We start from the raw sequence: 25,203 nt of genomic DNA on the forward strand, positions 1-25,203 counted from the left end.
AGATATGGAGGTGCTGGAGCGAGTGCAGAGGAGGGCAACGAAGCTGGTGAAGGGCCTGGAGAACAAATTCTGTGAGAAGCGACTGAAGGAGCTGGGACTGTTTAGTTTGAGGAGGAGAAGGCTGAGGGGAGACCTCATCACTCTCTACAGCTACCTGAAAGGACATTGTAGAGAGGTTGGTGCTGGTCTCTTCTCACAGGGAATTAGTGACAGAACAAGAGGGAATGGCTTTAAACTGCAACAGGGGAGGTTTAGACTGGACATTAGGGAAAAAATTTTCACAGAAAGAGTGGTCAGACAGTGGAATAGGCTGCCCAGGGAGGTGGTGGAGTCACCATCCCTGGATGTGTTTAAGGGTCGTTTAGATGAGATGTTGGGGGATATGGTGTAGGGGAGAAATTTGTAGAGTAGGGCTGATGGTTGGACTTGATGATCCCAAGGGTCTTTTCCAACCTGAGTGATTCTGTGAAATTTTTCCTGGAATTTGATTCAAGGTTTCACGCACATCTGGGATAACAGACATCTGAGTGTTTGTATAGCAGTACCAAAATCTGTTGATAATGGAACTCAATTTGGCCTCATTAATCTAAACATCAACAAACTTGTGAAAAGGAGTCTTGTCTCTGGTAATATTTCATGCAGATCAAATTTCTCCTGGAACACTGCCTCCAGGGGACCTTTTCACAGCTCTAAAACTCCATTTGACAATTGAGAGATTTTTCTTCTTCCCCGACGAGGAAACCTTGAATCTCATCACTTACGGAAAAGTGAGTGTTGGGAATGGAAAGAGAGCAAAGAAGATTTTGAAAGGATACTACAATACAGTGTGTCTCCTTTAAATATACAACCCAATTAAATTGTACCAGTGGTGCAGGCAACACACTGAAAACTCAGTTTGTCTGAGAAATAAATTCCCTATCCCACGAGGATAATTAGTTGTAAATCGTTAAGAACTTTTACTCAAGACATGTGCACTTGTTGAGGTTATCCTAATTTTGGATACCTAAATCAAGACACACCCTGTAATCAAATGACCAATAAGGGTAAGGTACTTGGATAATATAATTTGGTAAACGATGATGAGTGCAGCATCCTCTACCATGACTTCTCCTTGCACCCCCTGAGTGTATTTTGAAAAACTGGAAAAAATTTGGAGGAGATCCTCTAAAGAAAAAAATGAAAAGATATTGTAATCAGTGATGTCCACAATATTTTTTGGATGGTGGGGAAGATGGCTTGTAAACATTGGATTTACAATTTTGTCAGTATTTTTTTTTCAGTTAGGATAAATATTGCTATAGTGAAATGTATGATCTCTTGTATTGTTTCCTCTCTTTCTCCTTCTGTTCTATATATCCAGATTACCGCCCCTGACAATGACTACCTCGAAGTTTCGCTGAATGTTTGAGTCACAGGGTGGTGTGAGGAACTGAAAGAGATAATGCCTCAAACGTTCATCAACAAAGAAGCCTCAAGGACAACTTGTGGCCTTTGTACTTATCCTAAGGAATGAATTATCTGCCTAGGGAAGCGCAGAGTGTATCAAAGGGTGCATGGCTCCACTCCCTTGCAGTTGTATAGCCAAATTCCCTAGACAAGCCTCAAAGAGGGAAGACATAGACTGAGTAAAACTGTATGTTCAGGTTAATGTCTACACTTTAATTTATGACTATAACCTTGAAGAAGAGCTAAAAGACTTATAAGAGAAAATCACCCAGCACCAGATGGAGCTAGAAGCTGGATAATTGCTCAAGAATCAAAAAATGAGGAATAGGTAAAGGTAGTAGGGGGAGATGGAAGACCACCGACTTAATTGGACAAAAGGGTTAATGTAGACCTTTTCCCCTCAACACATGCGCAGAACCCATGCTCCACCTTTTCCTCATCTCTCATGCAAATGAGTCCATGGAATACCCGCCTCTCTTTGTCTAGTATTCAAATCAGCCAATAAGATGAACTTAAAAAGACAACAGAAAACTTTGCTGGGTGTGCACCTACCACACAAGATTACCAGACCTGAGACAATGCTGGAACCTGGAGTGGTGATCCAGATTCTCTAACTCTCTTTCTCACTCTTCCCTTCCTTTTCTTTCCTTTCTTTTCTGTCTTACAGATTTTTCAATAAGAGGCCACATAGCTTATGTGATGACCACATAGCCATCTTTTCCAAATTTAAGTTGTTTCTATGCAAGTAAAACATTTTAACAGGCCATTTGGTGTTGTTTCACCTTAATTTAACCCAAGGGGATCACAAAACCTTTACAATGCTCTGGGCTCCCAGTCTGGGTTGTAACAGTAGTAAAGTTCTACATCCACTTACATCCTATCAAGTACCTGATGTAGATTTAATAATTTTATCTGACATATGCTGCTGTGACAGAATGACAATTTCTTCTTCTTTAATTACGTATGTTAAGCTAATATAAACCAGAATGTGGCCAACTGGTAAGCTTAATGTTCGCTTTTGTCCGATCGGCTTAACTTGGTAATGAATGAAGTGGTAAGCTTGCAACATAGTATTCTAACGGATACTCTAATAAATATCCAACAAGCAACAATTTGTTTCTTAATTCAATACCAAGGCCAATAAATTCAAAATCAATCAGAACATGAAGTTCTCACTGGCACCACTTACAACTATACAGTAGTCTTCCCAATCAGCTAACACTTCTTTCACAAATGGCCTAGGCCATCTAACTGACTTCCACGTCATTAACTTTTCTGAAAAGAATAAATAATTATTTTCAATTCTCCAAACTGCAATTTGACCACTAAAGAATATGTAACTTTTTGGCCTAAAGATTCTAGCCAGACTCTCTCCAGCAATGATTCTTGCAATCAAATCTTGTACACTTCCTACCCACAGACTTTAAATAACCGTAACTTCAACTACAATAACTAATTTCCCCACAACTGCTCAGTTGCCACAGTATTACAATAATTGCCTACTTAAACCTGTCCTGAGCATGTCTTAATAAAATCGGGGATCATCTACAGTATCTGAAAACCTTCTTTAGAAAATGGATTTTACTTACTTCATAAATGCAAGATGCAAGTATTTCTTTCACCAACAGTACTAACAGACTCATATATAGTACAATATCTACTCTAAGAATAGATTACAACACAGATAATAAAAGTAGAATTACATATTTGATTTTTATCAGGAAAAGACATCAGGGTTTTTTTTCCCAGCTAAAAGAACAGAATAGGAAAAGATTTTCTTAGGTCACTGAGGCACAGAAACTAAAGTGATTATTTAGCTTCTGTGTCAACACAACCTCCTTTGCAGTGTCCTACCTGCCAGAAGACAGATGACTTGGTACAGGGACCTAAGTACAAACAAAAATAGAATAGAAATTGGAAGATTTAAGAAGGTCAAGAAGAGGTATTCTTTAAAAAGTTGTTCAGTATTTTAGTCAGAAAGAAGTTTTCTTTAAAATAATGCAAGAATCGTTAAATATCCATTTATATTACATCTATCAAATTTAGTAGAAAGTCTTTTCATAATTACAACTACTGATTCAAATTCAAGGCAGTTCCTTCAATAAATACGTTATTCCTGATTCTTATTTTACTAGGCTAGTCTTATTAATGAAATTCCATTTAGTGGTATTTTATTAATATTGTGTATTTACTTTGCATCATCTGAGAACTCTCTTGTCTCCATCAACTGAGCAGGACCACATTCCTTCAAAATTTGGATTTTTCAGGTTTGTGTGAATAGGCTGAAACTTACTGAACCATCACATAAAATCATCATGGCAACTATCTTTTCTGAGTCTCATTTCTGAACAGATGTCAGTGACAGACACCGCTGCAGACAACCTCCCATGAAGTACCTCCAGAATGTTCATTTGCACTGAATTTTTCAGAGCTCAAACACACATATCCTTACAGGCTGAAAGGCCTGAACATAATCTTACAGTCAGAGGAAGCAGTGATAGAAGACACTTAATATTATACATCAAAACAGAAGATAGGAAGTATGAGGATTTTTTTAAATGTCAAGGAATTTTCTATGTAAAGAGTTGGGTTTGTACTTAAAGCAATTATGCTTCTATATAAGAATTTAAAAGAAGCTGACAAAACATACATTTATTTCCTTTTTATTACAGTTGACTTTCAAAAACATGTTTTTAAATATACTGCCCATTTCCATGTAGCTATTGTAGTTCAAAATTTTACAAGCATGTTACCGTTCAGAATGTACGGAACAAACAGCATTGGTTCTCAATCTTTATGCAGATTAAATGAGCATAGCTATTTTTATTTAACAAAAAAGCACATGTTCTAAATTAGAAATGGAGGGACACCTAGCAACCGACCCAGCAAGTCGGTTACTGATCTCAGACACACCTTGGAGTGTCTTCTGTTACAGAAGTAACACAACCTCCAAATGCTAAAATTAGAATCTGTGAATATTTACAACCTTGAAATTTCATCATTCAAAAATCTAACAGCCCTATTTATACTGCAGTCATTGTTAAAGCCTCTGTTAAAAATCTATTAACCAAGAACAAGACAGTGTCCAAACTTATCTAAAAAACATTTAAAATGTCTGAATTAATACTGTTGTACATTCATTTCAAAAGCTGACTTAAATTTTGTCATATCGATAGAACACGCATTTTACATACACATACTGATTTTTCAATCTTCTACGTGTTACAATGATTTTTTTCTACATTAAGACAGAAATTCTGGAATAAAAAGAGGGCACAATTTTACAATCAGGATAAGGTTTTCAGTGAAGGCAAGAAAAATTAATTCTAGAGCTATAAATCACTCTTTGACAACACCATTTTAGAACAGTGCCTGGATTTGTACATAGCAGAAATCAAATTACATATAGGTAAATTGGTAAAAATGTCCATTAATATGCAATAGAACAACACTATCTCCATTACTACCAGGTAGTGGAATTGCAGCATATATTCCCAAGGACCTGCATGAGCTGTACAGCCCACACTGTGATGCACACCGCTACAGCTACAATGCTGTTGGACACACAAACTGTACAGAGTAAAACCAGCTGGGAGAAGGCCACTCACCTTGTAACTCATTCTGCAATACCTGATAAAGCTCTACATAACTGTTGGTATCTACCACAGCAGAGATCTTACAGAAGAAAACGCCCACTTCACCACAAAAGTTATTGAAAGACCAAGGTCTGCATGGCAAAAATATGCATTAATTTATCTTTTAAAGATTACCCTATGTGCTACATGACTATGTTCTCTCCTTGAAGAGAAATAAATGCATTTCCAAAACAAAGAAAATAAACATATGCAAAAAAAAAAGTCTATTAAGAGATGCAAAGGTACTATTCAGGAACACGTAATAACCAAAATTATTTATTGAAAAAATATTCCTGTTTTGATTTTTTAATTTATTAAGTCCCAGTAATATAGCCGTATCTAAATTAAGCACTCAAGCAAGTGATCAAATTAAGGATGATATTAATTTCACTTAGTTCTGAATTGTGAGTTTAAAACTTGTAATATCTAACACTGAGGTCTCTTAATTCTGGTATCAATAAACATGAATTTAAGCTAAAAGGAAAAAGTTAAAACATCTAAAAAGCTGAGGTAAGATTTAACTATTTGTAAAGCACTAAACTGCAAGTAAACAAATGGTTCTTTGCTGTCAACTTATTCACTCCATTGGTTTTATCTGACTTTAATATCATACTTCAAAGGACTGATGTCATTTAAATGTCATGTCTAAAACAAGGTATATGTATGTGTGTGCACAGAGTGGCTAACTTCACAGTTGTGGTTGTGATGAATAGTTACACCTACATCAGATGCAGAGACAAGGATGACAGAGACACATGACATGTTTCCATAAACATGCAGTCTTCATTAATACCTTAACCAGACAAACGCCACCAAGTGCTTGGGGACAGGGCACTCATTTGTAATCAAAGTCAGAAAATAGCAAATATATATAGACGTTTGTCAAGAACTAGATTAGATGAGAGAGGAAAAACTTTTGGATCTGCAAGCAGTATCACAAGCATACTCACAGGCTGATTGATGCTCTCTTGGGGCATCCAGGGATAACCAAGACTAACTCATCTCTTTGCTCCAAGGTTTGGGTGTTGGCCAACTGGACTTTGCCAGATGGGATCTCAACAATCCCTTTTAAGAACTATGATAGAAACAGAACTGTCCTGGTTCAGCTAGGATAGGGTTAAGTTTCCCCAGCAGGGAGAAGGGATCTCCAGCCGGGTTACTCATAGCATGCTGTGTCAGGTCCAGCTCAGCAGCACAGAAAGCTTTTCCTTTGTGGTGCTTGTCACGGGAAGCACGCGCGGCAGGCAGGCTGTGTCCATTGTGATATTTCTCTGTATATCTTTTGTCTTGTTTACTGTTACCATTGTTTATTGTTGTTATTATTGATATTGTTGTTGTTGTTCAGATTGTTTATTACACTGTTGTATTAAATTTCTCCTTATTTCAACCCCGGAGTTTGTGCCCTAGTTGTGTCCGAGGGTAGGGGAGGGACAACGGCAACGTGGTCTCCAGTCCCAGCAGGGCCTAAACCAGCACAAGCACCATCCAGAATGACACAGTATTTCTGATGCATGAAGAAAGCAAAGAGTTTGGATGGCCCTGGTCAAACTGCCATGAAGGAATATCTGACCTCAGCTCTTGCTTTGCAAAACACCACCCTCCCACAACCTCGTAGCTATTTTCTACTATGACTCAGCAAAGAGGAGACACTGAATAAATGTTAATCAAAGTAAGATATGAAAGAAGGTTTACATATCCATCTGCCTATCTCAGTCACACGTGTACTTTCTTATCTGAATTTCCGACAGGAACAGAAAAAGCAGCAGCTGATGGGAGACTGACCTTCCCTGTTCATGCCTCACCTAAATCAGCCAAATCCTCTGAGGGCCAACAAGTAAAATTAATGTGTATACATAGGATATCTATTCACTAGTGAGTTATAGAAATCATAGGTAAACCATCTAAATGAAAAGAATAAAAATGTTAACCTTTTACACAACTAAAGTTTCATGTACCAAAAGTTGTCTCAAACAGCTCACTTGGATGCAAAAATCACATCTAGACACTATATCCTTCAACTCTTTAAAACACAATTTAAAACTTTACATCACAATAAGCTAGTAGGCCAAAGCTGCTTCTAATGAACCCATATCATGAAGTACTTAACAACTTAAAAGTTGTTACCAATATATAAAATATCCTTCAATATTTTCATATCAAAACCCAACAGATTTTTACATTAACTTCCTTTGTATTGTTCTTAAAGCACTTTTTGAATGCTCTAGTCTGATTATTCAGTGTACTTCCCCAAAGATTAAGAAAAACCTCAGTAAAGTGCATAAACACAACGTGACTTCTGCCACATGGGTGTACATAAGCTCCACCAGTAACAGGCAAAATTTTCAAAACATACAAAAAGCCAACAGCATCTAAAATATTAGCTATCATGCCCAAACATACAGAAAAGTGAAAGCAATTAATGCAGATGATTCAGATGGTACCAGAAACCTTCCAGAAGTATAATAAGAATTAAACTATTCATACAGTTTTCTGATCAGACATGCTCATCTTCTGTTCAGTCTATTAATTACTAATCAGTTACATTCACTGTTTCAACAGTCACAGGAGCATGACTTGGGCAGAGGGATGCACACACAGGCAGAATCAAATTTTACAAGCAGTGACTAAGTGACCTGAAATTGGAGTCATTTTGCAATATCAGGTGTTGCAAACATGAATAAATTCATATTTGTAGCTAGACCATTTACGGAAAATCTTACATGCCAGACAGTAAGACGGTCCATAAAGTAAATTTTAAGTTTCTAACAAAAGACGACTACATGAGAAAGTTTGCTTTAAGAGCTGGTAGTGATAATATAAATTACCAGTAATACAAATTACCACTACAGTGAAGAGGTAGAGAAAAACATGGGACAATTAGAAGAGAGATATGACAAAAAGGAAGCCAGACAACATAGCTTCCAGACAGTTCTGTTACAATCTACATATTGTGCGTTTCACTTACAAAAGTAGAACCTTAAGCCTAAACTACCCAAGCATGTAATATGAGTATGTATTATATCATTGTGTCAGTTATACACATTTTGACATTCCATTTCTTTATTACATTAAGGCTAAAATGGAGTTTCTGTCCTCTACTGGTCTTGAATATTTTCAACAGTGAAACACTGCCACCTTTTGGCTTGATACATAGACCTCCCCATTATATTTGTAAAATTTTTTTTCTACGTTTGTTTTTTATGGAGACAGTTGAATCCTTGTGATCTTATTTAAAATTTTATTCAGTAGTCATATTTCTCCAGGAAGAAAAAAATGTTAGTATTAATTGGTAAAGAAACGCTATTTTTCTCACAAATATGACTGCACAGCCACATAATGCTTTATCTATTTTCTCTCTTCATCTCACAGCTCTTTTTTCTTGGCAGTTTTGGTACACATATATCCTGTATCAAATAATATCTTACATTGCATTCCTTTCAAGTAAAAACTTGTTAATGCATTCTTTGAACATCTGAGTTTTGAAAACTGATTATAGGAATAACAATGCCTTATTAAAATTTTTATGTTCCTTATTCATATATATATACACTTACAGTATTCTATATTAAATATGAAATACTGAGAGATCAACATTTATATAAGCATGTATTGAAATGTATGCAAAATTACTTACACCAATGACACAATGTCCCCACGTTGTACATCATAATTTCGAATGCTCCACTGGTTCAAGAGTACTACATCAGATGCTTGTCTTCCCCCAGGATTCAAAGAAGGCTGAGAGGAGTGGGGGAAAAAAAACAACCCAGCTTTAGATCTACATTTCCTCTATGAACCTTTCACCTAATTCTCATTCCATCAACAGGTGAAATCCATTAAAATCAGTAACAATGTACTCACTATAAGAGGACCAAGAATCTCTTGTACTCTGGGAAATATATTTCTTTATTAAATGTCATGTTACACATCACTAATTTATGACAAATGTAGTTCACATCTTCAATGCACTATTGCATACAAACTATATTACACAGGATACATACTTACGACAAGCCTGATGAAAAGAAGTGATTGCCTTCATTGCTTATCATTTAATATTAAAAATTAAGGAGAACCAAGAACACTAATTCCCAGAAAAAATGAACTTTCTGCATGCATCTTACTAGTTATACAAACATAACACACTAAAAATGAAATACAAACTTGTAACAATACTTATCTTGGCACCCTTTGCAAAGGGAAAAAAAAGCTAAACCCTACACCTACATACAGAATATACTGCCACTGCCAGTAAATGTGGGCCTTCTATACCAGGATACAAAAAAGCATGAACTCTCACAGAACCATACAGTGAAATGAGACTGTTCACTAACCTCAACTTTAAAATATCCAAGTAATTAATTAGTACAGAGTGTTAGGAGGTACACAGAACCATACATAATTATTTTGTGTGACGTGGTACAAATCAGGGTACCTGATCATTGCTGGCTCTGAGTTAAGCCATTGGGAACAGCAAAGGAAGGAAGTAGCCCATCACAGTAGTATCCTCATAGATTTCTGCAGGAGTTATTTCAATACAAATACTCTTTTTACCCGACAAAGGATTTAAGAGTAATCCAGACTTGTCTTTTGATAGCTTATTTCTCAATAAGCTCTTTCAGACTCTTCAAATACAATTATGGTATCTCCAAATTGGCCAGCAGATGAACTGTAATTTAAACTCTGGTTCTTAGATGACATATATAATAAAGCAGAGCGTTGAGACTAGTCAGCCCCTCATTTATAGGTATGATAGCTGCAATATTTGCTAAAATTTGGGTGGGTTTTTGTAGAAGAGCTTTTCAGTGTTCACGCTACAGTCCAACTTGGCCCTCCACATGTACCACCAGACCTTCACTGCTGAGATTACTCTCCCCAGACTGACTGTACCTTTGATGAGCAAACCAACTGGAGTACAGGACTGAAATTAACTGTTCTGAACACAATTACACAGTGATAAATTACAGTGTATTGTTTATTCAGTAAAACTATGCTGCCAAACCAGGATGGATATTTAGCATTTATTTTTAACTTCAGAAGTGCTGATATCTCATTACTACAGTTTCCTCATTCATCTTTTCTTTGCTAACCAGATTGGTTGATAAAAACCAATGGGACTTGTGAAAAACTAGCTTTTCAGTGTCCAAGAAGTACTGATTTGCTGGGGTCCTGATTAGGTGTAATTCACATGAACTGTAAGCAATACAACAGGTCAAAAGAATAGATATGACGGGGATGGGAGGGGGGAAGTGACATTTGTTTAGTTAAACAGCAAACAAGGCTAGTTACTATAGCGCAAATTTCTAGTCAAGCAAAGTCTGCAGATCAAAGATCACCTTAACATCCACAGAGATACAGTCTGAGTCTAAGCTATAAGTATATTAACACTCCTTTCTATTTTATCTACTAGAGTCTATTCACTGTAAGAGCCACATAAATTAAGAAAAAAAGAAAAAAAAAAAACAGGAGCTAATTATCAGACATTTGATTATTATTTTTTTTACTCAGGATTTTTGCAGAATTATTTTCCACCTTCATAGCATCTTCCACCAAAGGACAGTATCTTTACATACAAATTCACAAACAATTCAGTCATACTTGTTTTAGCAAATGCAGGCACATATGGGTCAGAAGCTAACAACGGTACTAATTACAAAGCAAAGAGGCCAGTCTTACAAAGCAGGAATCGTACATATGGTATATTCTGACAAAGTAAACTGCTTGGTACTCAAAAGTATGTACCTTAGAAGGCCAAAAGAGAAGGTCAAAACAAATAGAAATTTTAAACCCACTGCTCCAAAAGACAATGTATTTCACAGCTGATACTTAGAATACATGAGTGTTCACAAACAATTCCCTCAACTAAATCTATACAATCTTCATCTTACAGAGAAATACATCAAGTAGTTACAGTGTTGCCCTAGTTGCATTATCCCAATTGACTCCTACTGTTATCTGTATTTAAACAAAGGAAATGTTTTAGAGTTTAAATAAATTTAGATATTGCATAATCTTTTTAATTTGAAGTACTCTAAATGTAGTACCATATTGCTGCCTGTTTTTAACAATACATTGCTCATGTGGTTTTGACAGTGGTTATCCAAGTCATTAACATATTAGAATTGTTTGAGAGAAATATGACAATGTAGAATATTTTCTTCTTACCCACAAAACAATCTGATATACTCAAAATGCACAGACAAAAATATTATCTTGGTAGAACAAATGAAAGGAAAACTAGAATGAGGCAACTTTCATTCTACATCAACAATTATATTATTCCATTAAAAAAAAAAAAAATCCAGTAGCACACACTGTGATTCCACAACAAAAAGTATAGAAAGAATTTAGAGCACTGTGTTCAGAGACAACTTATTCCCCATGACATTTTTACATAGTAAAGTCTCAGGTCCAGCAAAACAAAAATATAGCTTCTGAAAAAGCAGTCAACAATAAGCTCACAAGGGCTCTTTATTTTTATCAGAAACAAAACAATACAGGAGCTTCTTCCTTCCTCTAGCTTGAAACATTGTAACTTGTTTGCCCAAGTTCTTGGCATAATAGCCTGCTACAACTGAGACACACAGGTCTTAATTTAGAACTGTGGTGCAGAAGTCACAGAACATTCACTCTTTCCAATTACTAACTAATCTAATGCTAAAAGCATGCAAATTGAGATCCCCAGCCACACGACGAAGCCTCACAGGACACAGGGTTCCATAAGTAGGAGGGTAAAAGCATGCCCTTTTACTATAAATAATGATTAACTTGATAGTTGTTATGCTGCTGCTAGTGAATACCAGAAGGTCACACTTATTTGCTTATAGCTTGGGGAACAGAAAGAATATTCACTTGAGCTCACAGGCTTAGGTACAGTAATCCTAATAATAAAGTTAGGCGAAACTGCCACAGAATAATTACAAATACTATTACACATAATGGAATAGAACATTCAATAATGTTTGCTGCCGAAACAAGCATGCTTCGTCAGAGATCGCTGGTCAGGCCACTTGCTATAATCCTTGGTATTGAGCTGTTTGCAATAGAACTTGCATATCAAATTGCACATATGCTCCCATCTTCCACCTCACTTGAAAACAGTCCATTTGATTTAATGAATTTACAAATTTATATATCCATGGGGGATTCCCTTTTCCACATCATTATGTACAAAGAGTTCATAAGACCAGACAAGCGATGAAACTCAACAGAAGAAAACATAACTGGATATCAAGATGTCCATATGATAACAAATATTTTAAACTACACAGCCAGCATTAGAAAAAGATTCTCAAGAAATTCACAACAGCCAATTAAGAAATCATATCAGCAGTTGTGTCACATTCAGTGTGGTAAACAGATTACAACTCACTCAAAACCCACTGTTAACAAAATGCTAGATGAGCACATTAGTCTGTAAAATCCTAAGAAACAAAATCACCTCATGTGAGAATTAAAAATTAAAAAAAAAAAAAAGTAATTTTTGGAAAGAAGAAAGAAGGTAATGAAACAATTTTAAAATGTTAAAATTATAAACTGCAATAGTTCACAGTGATTCCCTATAGGTTAGAGTTAATACCCATATATACGGAAGTCAGCACAAGTGAAAAAATTATGACAGATGGCTGAAAGCACTGTAGAAACACAGGATCAGCTTGAGACAATGAAATGCATGAAGTCTGTCTTAATTGATTTGGAATATATCAGAAAAAATTGTATTTTCATTAGAACCTTTGTTCAGCATGCTTGCCAGGGTGTCAAAAAGTATTACCATCGTCAGTAACTATGACGCAGCAGTAAGGCTGGTCCAAAACAAAAGCAGAAAGTGAGAAGGGAGAGACCGTGTAACAGAGAACGAGAGTAGGAGAATGAGCATGACACAGAAATATTTATTCCTTGCTTCTTGTCAGAACTTTTAATTTCAGGCTCAGCAGGAACCACAATGATGAGTACACAAAGCCAACTAGACATTTTAGAGGTCTATTACTAACAAATTATTGGGAATCATACCATGATATCTTCAAACTGAAACAAAATATCACTGGAAGCATATGATTAATGGATACATGAGTACATGCTGACTGAACTTCACTCTCCCTCACACCCATAGCTTTCAGATCCATTCAACATATAACACTTCAGAGAATACAGGAGATAGACAGATTTGCAACACAATGACCAGTACTCTTTCAGCCTACTGTGCAAGAGAGAGGGATACATTCCTTATAATTATGTCCTTGTTAGACTTAGTTAAGCATCTAATAAATCTTGGCAAGGAAATTAGTATCTTATTAAAAGCACTAGGAAGTGGGGTTTTTTTTGTCTGAAAAATATTCCTATGCATAGAAGTTTAAAACAAACTTCTATTTCAGTGCTACGGGCTAGAATAAAACCAGAGAGGTAATTTTACAGACACTGTAATGTCAGTGAAATTAGAAATGTGAGCTTTTAAGCTACCAATACTTCAATCAACAGAGGGAATGCTTAATCAACAGACACATCAGGGGAAAAGCTTTTAATCACCCAGTGAATATATATTGCTTTCCCTAGCCACTACGAAGAATGCATACCCTTCTTTGTCAGGTTGAATAAATCTCAACAAATAACTGTAGTGTTTTTCAAATCTTCCATGGGGTAGCCACAGTTCACTATGTCCTTCAAGTGAGTATAGAAGCAACACTCCAGAACAATACCAGAGCACTCCCCAACACTTGAGACTTTGGCTTCAAAGGAAACAGAAAACTTAGGTCTTGACCAGAGGGGCTCAACAAACTTGTGAGGTAGGGAGACCTAGAAAATTTCTTTCCAGCTACTGAGATAAAACTATCCAAACAAGAATGGATGTCAAACAGAACAATATGACAGAGACAGAGAAGACCAAACAATGAAAGGCAATGTGGCATGCTAAAAAAGCAACCTTCAAAATTTAAATGCTCAAGTTATGCTCACTAGTAGGAACAAGGAAAAAAACAACACAACAAAGCCAGCCAACCAATACCCCCCAAAAAACACTAAAACCATAAAATCCAAGATGCATCTGCATCTTGAATGCTTCATATGACTCTAGATCCTAACAAAAGCAAAAAATGGGGAGACAGAAAATGGGGGAGTTACATTCATCTGGTTGATTTTGTACTTCACAATGCTGTGGTATATTTCAAGTTCTCCTGTCTCAAGATATTAAAAAGAGAATGAAGCTGTTTTTCCCAGTTTTCCACTCCTCTCCTCCTTTTAGGGCTAATTTCTGGCTCTGCAACTGTAAACCGTAAGATTCTCCTACTTTTGACTGGTCATCAATGATGTTACACCTCTAACTTCTGGTCTTGGATTGCAGAATTACTGGAGTATGATGATTTTACTTTGGTCCCTGTTCTTGACGTCAGAGCCTTCTAGACCAGCGGAGGTTTCCTGACAGAGGTTAAACACAAGACTACAGACTGACAGAAAAGGCACAACACCACCTTGCTATTCCCTCCTCCTCACCTCATGCTTTTTATAGCATTAAACACAAATCAGGCAAGCCCAGGTTCTAGCCCACGTTTTGACTGCATGACTGCTGCACAATTCAAACTCCAGCAGCTGGTCTTGATTGCTGTGAAACCTCTTTTGAAGATTCTGAGCTTACTCAGATAATCAGAAAAGAGGGTTTGGCTTTGAGAATCAAATCTTTAGCTTTGGTAACGGGAATATTGCAACATTGGAACAAGATAAATTATAGTTATCAGTGGTGATGCACAGCAATACACAGTTCATATGATTTAAAATGCAAAGTAACCATACAAAAATAGGCTAACTACATTACAACATATATTTTTCAGGTTCCAGTAACAGAGGAAAAAAAGTAGCTCTTCACTATCATGAGTATTTATTTAGCTTCTAAATGTTACACAGCCTAATTACATTTATATGCTTACACTGTATTCAGTATAACCAAGTATCATAAAAACAGTGAATTGATACTTAAGTCCTGATAAGCACAGGTATTAGGTTCACCCCTTTTTCAGTATTCTTCACTGAAATGGTGCAATACTTGTTCATTAGTAAGAGCAAGTATAGCAAGAACCAGTTTTGCCTTATAATTACTATAATACAGCTAGTAAAAATTAATAAAGCCTCTTTGTAAGTCATCAATTCAAACCCAAGAGACCAAAGGTGATAAAAAACCAAATCTATATCTTTAACACTACTCATCTATATAATTTCCTTTTACTGAGACAGAATTTTGGCAAGTTTTGTTCTCAAAAGCTTTTCTTTTTACATCATAAAAGTATTTGTTTAGCAAAGTCAAAATTAAACTATTCCATACTACAATGTGATCATTTAGTAACAACTGAAAAAAATATTTTTTTCCACCTTACTATTGTCAGTGGATAGTGACTTTTTAATTTCCTGACAGACAAGAAATATTTCCAGCAATACCTGCATTGATGCTCCTTCCACCCTTGCTACACAGGCAACTCTATCCAAGAAAGTCACCGTTACGGGAACAGCAACAAAGAAACCTTTAAAAAAGGCTTTAATGTATCTCTTCCCCAAACCTTGAGCCCGTGCCATAATCTGAAAAATACAAATAAAATGAAAAAAAAAAAGTTATAAAACAAATTTTAAATAACAACAACATTGCAGTAATTCAATAGGAGCAAGAATAAATTAATTATTTTATCTGTTAGGTTCTCCCAATATCCACAGTGAAAAAAAAAAAAAACGAATGTGCACATGAGAATGAAAAAGAACAGAAATCTTCATCAGAATTTAAAACTCTACAGAAGAGAGCTTGATACTTGACATTTACCCTTTAGCTAATGTGACCACTTCTTGTGATCCTGTGGTAGCAGAAGTACTTGATAAAAATGACTCAATAACAGTTCAGCTAAGCAAGAAGTAAACTGATGTAACCAGACAAATTCTGATTATGTATTTCTTTAAAAAAAAAAAAAATCAACTAGATTGAAATAACCAATTACAGACCATTCAGTTGGAGTTTACAATAAAAATTATGTAAATCATTTTCTTTCCGTACACTGATAATAATTAATTTGTGATCTCCAAAGACAGATTGTGTTACATAAGGAAAAGCTGACTATTTGCAACACAGTACAACTTCTTTATTAAATAGTTTCACAAATAAAAATGCACAAATGCATCATTTCCACACTTGTGGTAACTGCAAACAAGTAAAATCAATTCAAATTGTCATGCATGTCACAGGGACACGCAGTAACACAATGACTCCTTGTTCACTACTACCTCGGAAAGTTAAAATATTGGCAGACTGAGCACCTAAGTAATGATACGTGGGACTATACCACTCCAACTCACCATTTATTGTGATATATCCCATCTGTTTATTTAGCCCTGAACATTCTTTAAAAATACCTACAAAGTACACTGAAACACAAATCATTTGATTGCATTAGTTATACCTCCGAAAAGCAAGCTGAATATCCAGGTACTGCTGCAAAGGTACAAGACTATGTAACTTCAGTTTCATTATAAGAAATGCTGCCCTTCACCTACTGGCAAATACAATTTACATTGATGTTTCTACCTAATGCATCCCTGGTAGACCCCACACAAGATCAGTTTGTGGAGTCCCTGCTCCCTCTATCACATCCTAACTGTGACAGATAGTAAAAGAAGGACAAAACAGACTGTGACCTGAACTTTTGAGCCTTTCAGTGTGATTATATTCAAGAATACAGAATTATTTTTCAACCAAAGTAATGCAAAACATAGATACATGCAGTTTCATTCAATCCTTTCACAAACAGAATACATAGAATTTCACTATATGATTTTTTCTATGTTGCATTTTCAGAAATATGAAAGTGATTATTTGTAAGCAAAATACAAATTCAGATCACTCTGATGAAACAGTACTCAAAGCAATATTTCTGCAACAGATATAGCTTCTTAATTCCATAAAGCATTACACTTTAAGAGAGGAAAACTGGGTCTACAAAGTAACCCATCAGCATATTCTTCACTAAAATTCTTTATAGATACTAATATCTTTGCAATGACAAGATCTGTCTTCTAAAAGACAGGAACATCTTTACTATTACTTCTGACATTCACCTTCAGAATGCTTTAAATCTCTTTTTTCCTTCCTAAAAGGAAATATTTCACCACAATCTATAACTCTTGCTCGTAAATTTAACTATTAAAAATTCCAAAGGTACTTAATGCTTGTAATTGGATTATATGTTCTTTCTGTATATTTTATGAAAACATTTTCTATTTGCATCAACAGTTTTCATGAAAAATTTTAAATAGGTTGCAAAACAGAATAAAAACCTCATCAATTCAATATAAATGTTAAAATGCTTTCCTTTCAGCTTATCATTTAAGAACTTCTTGCTGGAATCAATCCACCAAAACAGATTATTACCTGAATCAGTAGATTTACCTTTAGAATTATTCCACATAAAAACAGAATCTCTAAAAATGAGGGATTTGTCTACTGTTTAATAATATACCATTTCATAAACCTTAATACTCTTCTCCCAACCTACTGATTTTGAACTTCGCCTCTCAAGTATTCTGGATGGAATTCTACTCCTCTGCTATGAGGTCTGGCATATCTCAGGCCTCCTCCACTCTAACAGCAGTATCAGCCCCAAAAATACAATTTTGAGATCTTACCCACAAACATGTTCACCACGTTCCCTATAGTCACTCTTTGAGCTGAAAGACATTGCCCGACATGTATTGCAATATGACTGATTTTAGAAATTTTTTAAAAAACTTTAAGAAATCAGACAAACTTACTCTTTAAATTTCTCATAGTCAAACCTATTTTTATTAATAATGAAGCATGAATGTTCACTCCATCCCTTCTATTAAATCCACTGACAGATCTTACTGTAAACTTCTTGCAAAAGCCCCATGCTGGTATCTACAGAAAAATCTAGTATCTGAAGAAAAGCAATTGGTCAGGCAATCCACAGGAGAGCAACCATATGCTTCTAGAACTACAAGCTAATTAATAGTGACACAGAGTCTAGCAGACCCGTTAAAACAGTTAAGACAAAATGCTACATTCTTAGTACATCACTTGGTCAAGGCCACACCAGGAGTATTAAGCGGCTGTGGACAAAGATGGGAGTTCAGCTTCTATTTCTCTGGGTTTGGACACATGCAGTATTACAAGGCACAGTATGTATAAAGAACAGGGGAAAAACACCAACATCACCTCTACAAGCAATTGATTTGCAAAGCCACCAAAGCCACCAACAGCTGTTGTGCTGAAGGACTTGTCTATTTGCCCTGAAATATTTTCTTTCCTTCCTCCCTTCCTCTACTAGGCAAGTGATCAAACCACTGGTTTTACCTTCCATCCACATCAAGATGAATCCTTAATTTCGAGTCACTCGCTACATTCTGACAGTTTCCTGCTCCCCCACCTCTCACAGTAAAGGACAGCTTCTCCCCATGACACAAACTGAGCAGGCAAGTAGATTACTCTACTGCAGAAGCCCTTCTTCCCAAGATTGCAACTATACACACACCACAGTTTAAACAGTTTGAGAATAACAAATCCATCTTTAAGTCCTTCCATACAACAAAATATTTTCAATACAAAGGTAAGAACATGTCAGTATCTCACTGAACAGTGTACACATCTTCGCCAGGTCTATTTCAAAATCTCTCCCCTCCAAAAATCACAGACAAGAATCTACCACTGGGAAAGTACACTCACACGCAGAGTTGCCATGCGACTGCTGGCACAATAGTTCATCATCCAACTGCCAGTAAAGGTTACTCATCACTCTTTCAGTAAGAGGGGCTTCAAGTTGTCTTGCATTGCCACAGGGGGAGAGCTTAAATGTAGGCAGCAGAAAGACACTTTGCAGTACTATCTTCTGCCAGTGCACGTGAATGGATAATCCTCGTGATAAATACTGTTTGATTAAAATGTGCAGTGTTTTATTTTCTTATACTTAGGTGGTCTTAGGAGAAAAGAAGGGAGAAAAGTAATAATAAGCATTTACTGTAAGAAAGAATTTAGGGTGGTAAAGGGTTGACACAACACAGATCCTTACAATTTAAAAAAAAAAAGAAAAAAAAAAAAGTAATTTTCTCGTTGGAGTATTTGTTTAAAAATACAGAAAACATTAGATAGCTATCACTCCTGGAGATAATACTCTACTCTCAGAGATTATATTTTATAACCTCAACGTGCTCAAATTAACTATTTTCTTGGAAAACTTGTAACACTCAACAAAAAGGGTAAGAAGCTAATTATTTCATAGGTATATAAAGATACGCTAACAAGTTTGAAAGACACAACATGACTTCCTAAGATATAAACATGAAAAGATGGTAATCATATAGACTATTTTAAAATTGTAAATTCATTGAAGTAATAAATCAGTAACAGTTCAAATGCTTCCTAAAAATAAGATCTCTGTGAATTATCAATGTTTAATAATACTGCATGGAACTCCCTGGTATGTAAAATTCAAAAGACTTCTAAAATATTTTAAGAGCACCATGTTTCCAGAGTGAAATTCTGAAATCCAGTGCAGTGTCTAGTTTATGCTGACAGCAAGTTTAAATGCATGTCAGTGAAGCAAGTGAAGGTTCTTTGCTGAAGAAAATAATTTAACCAATACATATTTCTGGATCTCTGCCCAGTCAGTGACACCTTGAATAAGATCAACAAATCACAACACTGAAAAGATGGCACAACAAAACCAAACACATAAAACACAGAAAAAATAATTTAGAGATGCATACACTTCTAAGCATTTGTAAATTACACTTGGTTTAGGGAAAAAAACAAAACAAACAATCAAAAAAAACCCAAAAAAAACCAAACAAAAAAAAAAAAAAACACAGAATAAATCAGTAGAACTGACAAACTTCAAAGCAGCAACCTTGAAAACTTGTTTGAAATGGCAACATGGACAAGAAAAATCCAAGATCAAAAATGCTAGCATACAGCAGGTCAAAGCATTAAGAATTTCACATTGTGCAGCTCAGAGATTAAGGCAGATGGAGCACAGCATTATCTGGACTGAAGTATTTGGTGCACAAAAGGTCCAGGGATTATAATGAGCCTCTCGTGGGTACTACAACATATGGAGCAGAGATGTTATTTAGATAGCTCTCTATGTATAAAATGTTTATTTTTCTTACACTTGCCTGCACATTAGAAGATGCTGTTTATCAAACAGCCTGCAGAAAATCATCAAGTAACATTCAGAAAGCCCCAGGTTACAATATATTTGCAAATCTAGGTACTTAAAAATTACCCACAGAAGTATGATAGGAAAAATAGCTGTAAAAACAAGGCATTAGCAGTCTTCCACAAAAGGAAATAAAACGGCCCTCGATGTGCTTCTACAAGAAGGCATATGAGGGAACAGGAAGGAAGGAATTACAACCTGTATGCAAAACAACTACCCAGCCAAGACTGCTATGTTAGCTTGAAAGGATCTATTTGATCTAGTTCAGAAATTAGTAACTATACTATACACAGTTCCATAATCCATTGAAATAACCAGCTCCTCGTTAGTTGCAACATGCATTTTTCTGCAAATCAGTGGCATCACACTATAAATCAGGCATATATGGTTTGAAAACAAGGAAGACTTTCATAACAGAAAAATACCAGAACACATGAATAATCCCAGTTCTGTTGGTACCCTATGAAATATAAAATTGAGCACAAAAGCTTTTGTTTTCAGACTGGTACAACTTGAAGACAAGGTTATACCTGGTCTAACAATTTTGACGAACAGGATGCTGCTCAGTATCAGAATTTGTGTGATCTTTATAGCATGTGCATTTTCTACAACCTTTCATGATATTGGGCCAGACCAAACTACTGCCATGCAACCTGACCCTCATTTCCCACTATGTGTATTTCAATAACTTTTACATTACAGTGATTTTTGTAATGGTGTAAGTACACAGACTTTTCAGTACACTAATTTAATTCATAGAAATTTATCCAAGTACAGGCTGATGCACACAGATATGATGGTGATGAATGCCACAGAAAAATCAAAATAGATTAGTCCATGTAAGTTTTCAGTTAAAAATAATCAAAATAGATCCATCCATTTAAGTTTTAAATTAAAAACATCATCTAGTTCCAGAAGGAGCCCTCATTTATCCTTCAATAAAGACAACTCCATCCTGGTATTATTCCACCATAGTGGTGACATTTCTATTCCATTAATGTACTCTACACACAGGTTTTCCTCACAGTATTCCTCCATCATATTAATCTCCCCATATTCCCCTGGCATGCAGTCACTAAACAATACCACTGTATTGTGAGTTTGGAAATGTCATATATGGAAATGACTCTTGTATTAGTGAAGCAGCAAATCCTAACCCAGTCAACAGTTTCAGTATGTCACATGTATACTCTGCCATGCTCTGCTGTTGTGTTTCTCCTAGGTTAGACATTTTGTCCCGATACCTTGATGTTTTCCTTGTTCCAAATACAAAGCAGCATTGTGTTAGCCTCAACTCCATTATATACAATTTTCTTATTCCTTAATTTGAATTAAAGCAATTGTGATTTCCATGTAATAGCTCCCATCACTATGAAATACGCAAATTCTTTTCCAGTACACCACAATACAGAAAAGCAACAATAACAATCCAGTTTTGTAATCTTCTCAGAGCTGTAACATACATAGAAGTTCCCAGAAACTGACAAAAATAGATCAACACAATGAACTTTTTCAGCTTACAAACCACATCACAACAAAAAAGTTTAAACCACAACAATCAGCAACCTAACCTCTCACAGAATTATTACTGGGAAAAAAGATCAGTTTAATATGGAACAGATTCTTCTTTTAATCGAGTATTAGTACACCCCATCACTGGGATTGATCTCATGCACAAAGGCTCAGTCCACATCTTAGTTGTAACTGGCAAGAAATTCACATTGCTTACCTTACAAATTAATTTTGTATCTCAAGGACATGAATTTTATCCTCATGGACAATCTTGTATTTCCAAACAAAATGTTTCTCTCTTCAAATATAAAGCAAAAGTGGAAGAAAATTCAACTGTAGATGAAAATTACTCTCAGTAATTAAAGTAACAACTAGTTCAGAATGGAGGTAATCAGACACCCCTCAGTTCTGAGAAGTTATTCAGGATTCTATTTTACACACTTAAGCAATCAAGAAATGGAAAAGCAACACGATCATTTTTCTGTGGGTATTGCAATACCAAAAAGGTCAGTTATTGTTACAAATTGGATCTTTTCAGAGCATTTAAACTTAAGATGTAACGCAAAGTCTTCAAGTACTATCACACAAGTGACTGGCAGAGTACCAGTTGTTCTAACAGAAAAGATAAAATAATTGGTTTTACTCACTTCTGTATCTTCAAAGAAACTAATAATCATTAGCATACAGTGTACATAAAGGAAAGTACTAAATACATCCATTTTGGAACACAAGTGAACAACATAACACCTATTTAGCTTCTTGCAACCGAAAGTTCTGTGTTGTCTTTCAGCTTAAAGATTCAATGCATGCAAAGTAAGTTAATTTTATAAATTGAAGTGCCCTTTACAAACAACGACCAGCTGCTTTTATGTTTCAGTCTCGAGTAGACTGCATAAATGAGGTGTTGCTTCCAAGCTCACTGAATTCACAAATTATATTTACAGTAAACAATAGCATAACCTTTGATTTGTAATTAATTTTCATGTTTATCTAGTCAACTCTCTGGATTCTTTCAAGTACCATGAAACTTTGCTGTTAGTTGTGGTTACCCAGATTCAAACTTAGGCAAAAACAAACAAATAAAAAAATAGGAAATATTCCATTTTAACCAAAATACTGAATGTTATATGAATACTTAACGTTATATAAGAGGCCTAAGAATAACAGTATTCAACTCAAAACATGACTATTGTCAGAAACAAACTCTCTAGAAGTTTCTGCATTTGGATCAAGTTTTAGTACAGAACAGGAAAGTTTCTTCTAGGCTAATGGAAAATCATATTAGTATATACAAAAAACAAGTCTTTCAAATGTGCAAATACATTGAGTATAAGGACAGAATAATAACTGACAATATTTATGATGACATGAATAAATTCCAAAAGAAAGAACAGAGAGAATGTTTTTAATATTTGAAAGATGTTTTCCATTTTCAGTGTACTTTACAAAAATAACTAGTTCCCCCATGACAACCATAAAGAAGGCTTTGTGCATACTTGCTCAAAACAGGGGGGGAATTAGAACTGACTCCCCAACATAACATTGCCATGAAATCTAGCAATAAGACCTGATGAACCAACTGCTTACTAACTACTGACTGTGGCATATTAATAAACTAAATGTATAAACGAATATGCAAAATTATGCCTTCAAAAAATAACTTCCTTTAACAACTCAGGTTTTATCCTTGAACATTAGAGGTCACTGTGGGACTTCCGAATAGTGTACCTAGTGTACTCTGTAATAACCATTCACCACCATATTGATTTTGAGTTTGGGATTTGTGATAACTTCAACTGCCATATAAATTTCTCAGTTCTGAAGAATAAACAAAACAACACAGCTAAACCATACACATAAGGATCCAGGTGTTCCAGAAACAGCTGGAATCTGTAGCACACTGGTCAACTTATAAAGGTCCCAACACAAAATTTCAACTGTGTCTGTGAAACCATTTGAATCTTAATATTATTGTTCAGCATGATTCAAGTATTATTCTCATGAATCTGGATATCACCCACTACTATACCATGTGTACAGTTACTTCCCATCAATTCCAGGAACAAATTTATTTTGGTAACAAGTTAGAAGTTAAACAGAAGAATCCATAATTTTAAAAGTAAAAGAAATGGAAGACTCTTAGAAATCTCCCAATCACAGTAGTTTAAAACGTTACAATTTTACAAAATGCACATGGATTCAGTTACAAAGCTGCATATTTAACAACTAGATATATTTCTAAAGTCTTCCAGAGAAATTATTAAATTTAACGTGAAGATCCCCATGATGTTTTGTCTTCCAAGCATATTCTATTGACAAATTTCTATCTGTCAACAACAGAACAATGAACAGGTATGTGTGATGTATGCATCTTAGGATGAAAAGAAAAATGTGCTGGTACAAGAAAGTTAGCTAGAGAGACTAAATCTATCTAAAGCAGCTTCATATATCACCTCTCTCCTTTTTTGGCATCTTGATGTACTCAATTCCAGTTCAAGAGTGTAATACAAAAAAAAAAAAAAAAAAAAAAAAAAAAAAAAACACCACCACAATGGAATACTGGCTAATTAAAATGTATTACAAGGCTAGAGTCTATTTGGTGTTCAGCTGCACTTTATCTATGTAAGTTTTCCACTGACTTCCAAAAAAAGTAATTTTCCTTAAAAACATTAAGAACACCACAGAGATACGTTTAGGAACTGGCTGAATCTTTTCAGCTTCAGGTATTCTGGCCTTTATACAGAGAAGCATTAAACTAAGAAGAGTGAAGAACAAGAACCAGACATGGAAAAGCAGCCACTTTATGATGAGCTCTATCGTTAAAGACAAAAATAATAATTTGTCCCTCAGGTGTCCAGGATGTAGGGTAACAGGGCAGCCACTCCATCAGGATACTGGACAACTGCCCTTAACCATAGTCCTCACAGGACAAATATATGAGAGAAATAAAGCTGGAAAATACATTAAATAAAAATTGCATCCAGTCCAAGACCAAAACCAGTGCACAGCATAAGTCCCAGTTCCAGACAAAATGCAAGTGAACCGGGAAGCACAACCACAGTGTCGTTTTCAAGCCTCTGTTCCCTCCTACGCACCCAAATGCCGTTCACAGTGCTTCAGTTCTACCTTGCAGTGTGGCCACGAGTTCCCCCTTTCAATCATGACCGGAAAAACACTACAGAGCAGAACACTACTCCACACCATTAGCCTGCCACTTCTTTTTTAATCCAGCCCCTTCCCCCTGGGAATTAGTATCTCGGTAACTTGCAGGAGAGGAGGAAAAGGGAGGACCCCGACGCCACACAGCGGCGGCAGGGCAGAGCCCCACGAGCGGGTGGTGGGGACACGTCGGGGCTCCGGCGGGCCGCCGCCAGGCCACGGGGGCAGTGCCCAGGCGGGCCCCGCCCGCCCTCCCG

General features: G+C 35.9%; 1 protein-coding gene across 4 annotated transcripts in view; it reads right to left on the minus strand.

Annotated features, from left to right (window-relative positions):
• The window catches only part of IMMP2L (inner mitochondrial membrane peptidase subunit 2), a 479,540-nt gene extending 454,422 nt beyond the window's left edge, over window positions 1-25,118 (minus strand). For 2 of the 4 annotated variants that reach the window (XM_026868046.1, XM_026868045.1), the window contains exons 1-3: window positions 24,914-25,118; window positions 15,501-15,638; window positions 8,716-8,819 (exon numbers count right to left, since the gene is read on the minus strand). In XM_026868046.1, the coding sequence (XP_026723847.1) occupies window positions 8,716-8,819; window positions 15,501-15,638; window positions 24,914-24,991 (320 nt within the window). In that variant the 5' untranslated portion in view covers window positions 24,992-25,118. Of the gene's footprint in view, window positions 1-8,715; window positions 8,820-15,500; window positions 15,641-24,882 lie in introns of those variants that run through there. The other 2 variants (XM_026868047.1, XM_026868048.1) reach the window with 2 other exon arrangements.
• Between the last annotated feature and the right edge of the window lie 85 nt (window positions 25,119-25,203).

Source organism: Athene cunicularia (genome assembly GCF_003259725.1).
Source record: "Athene cunicularia isolate RWA chromosome 1 unlocalized genomic scaffold, athCun1 chr1_part2, whole genome shotgun sequence".
NCBI classification, from domain to species: domain Eukaryota; kingdom Metazoa; phylum Chordata; class Aves; order Strigiformes; family Strigidae; genus Athene; species Athene cunicularia.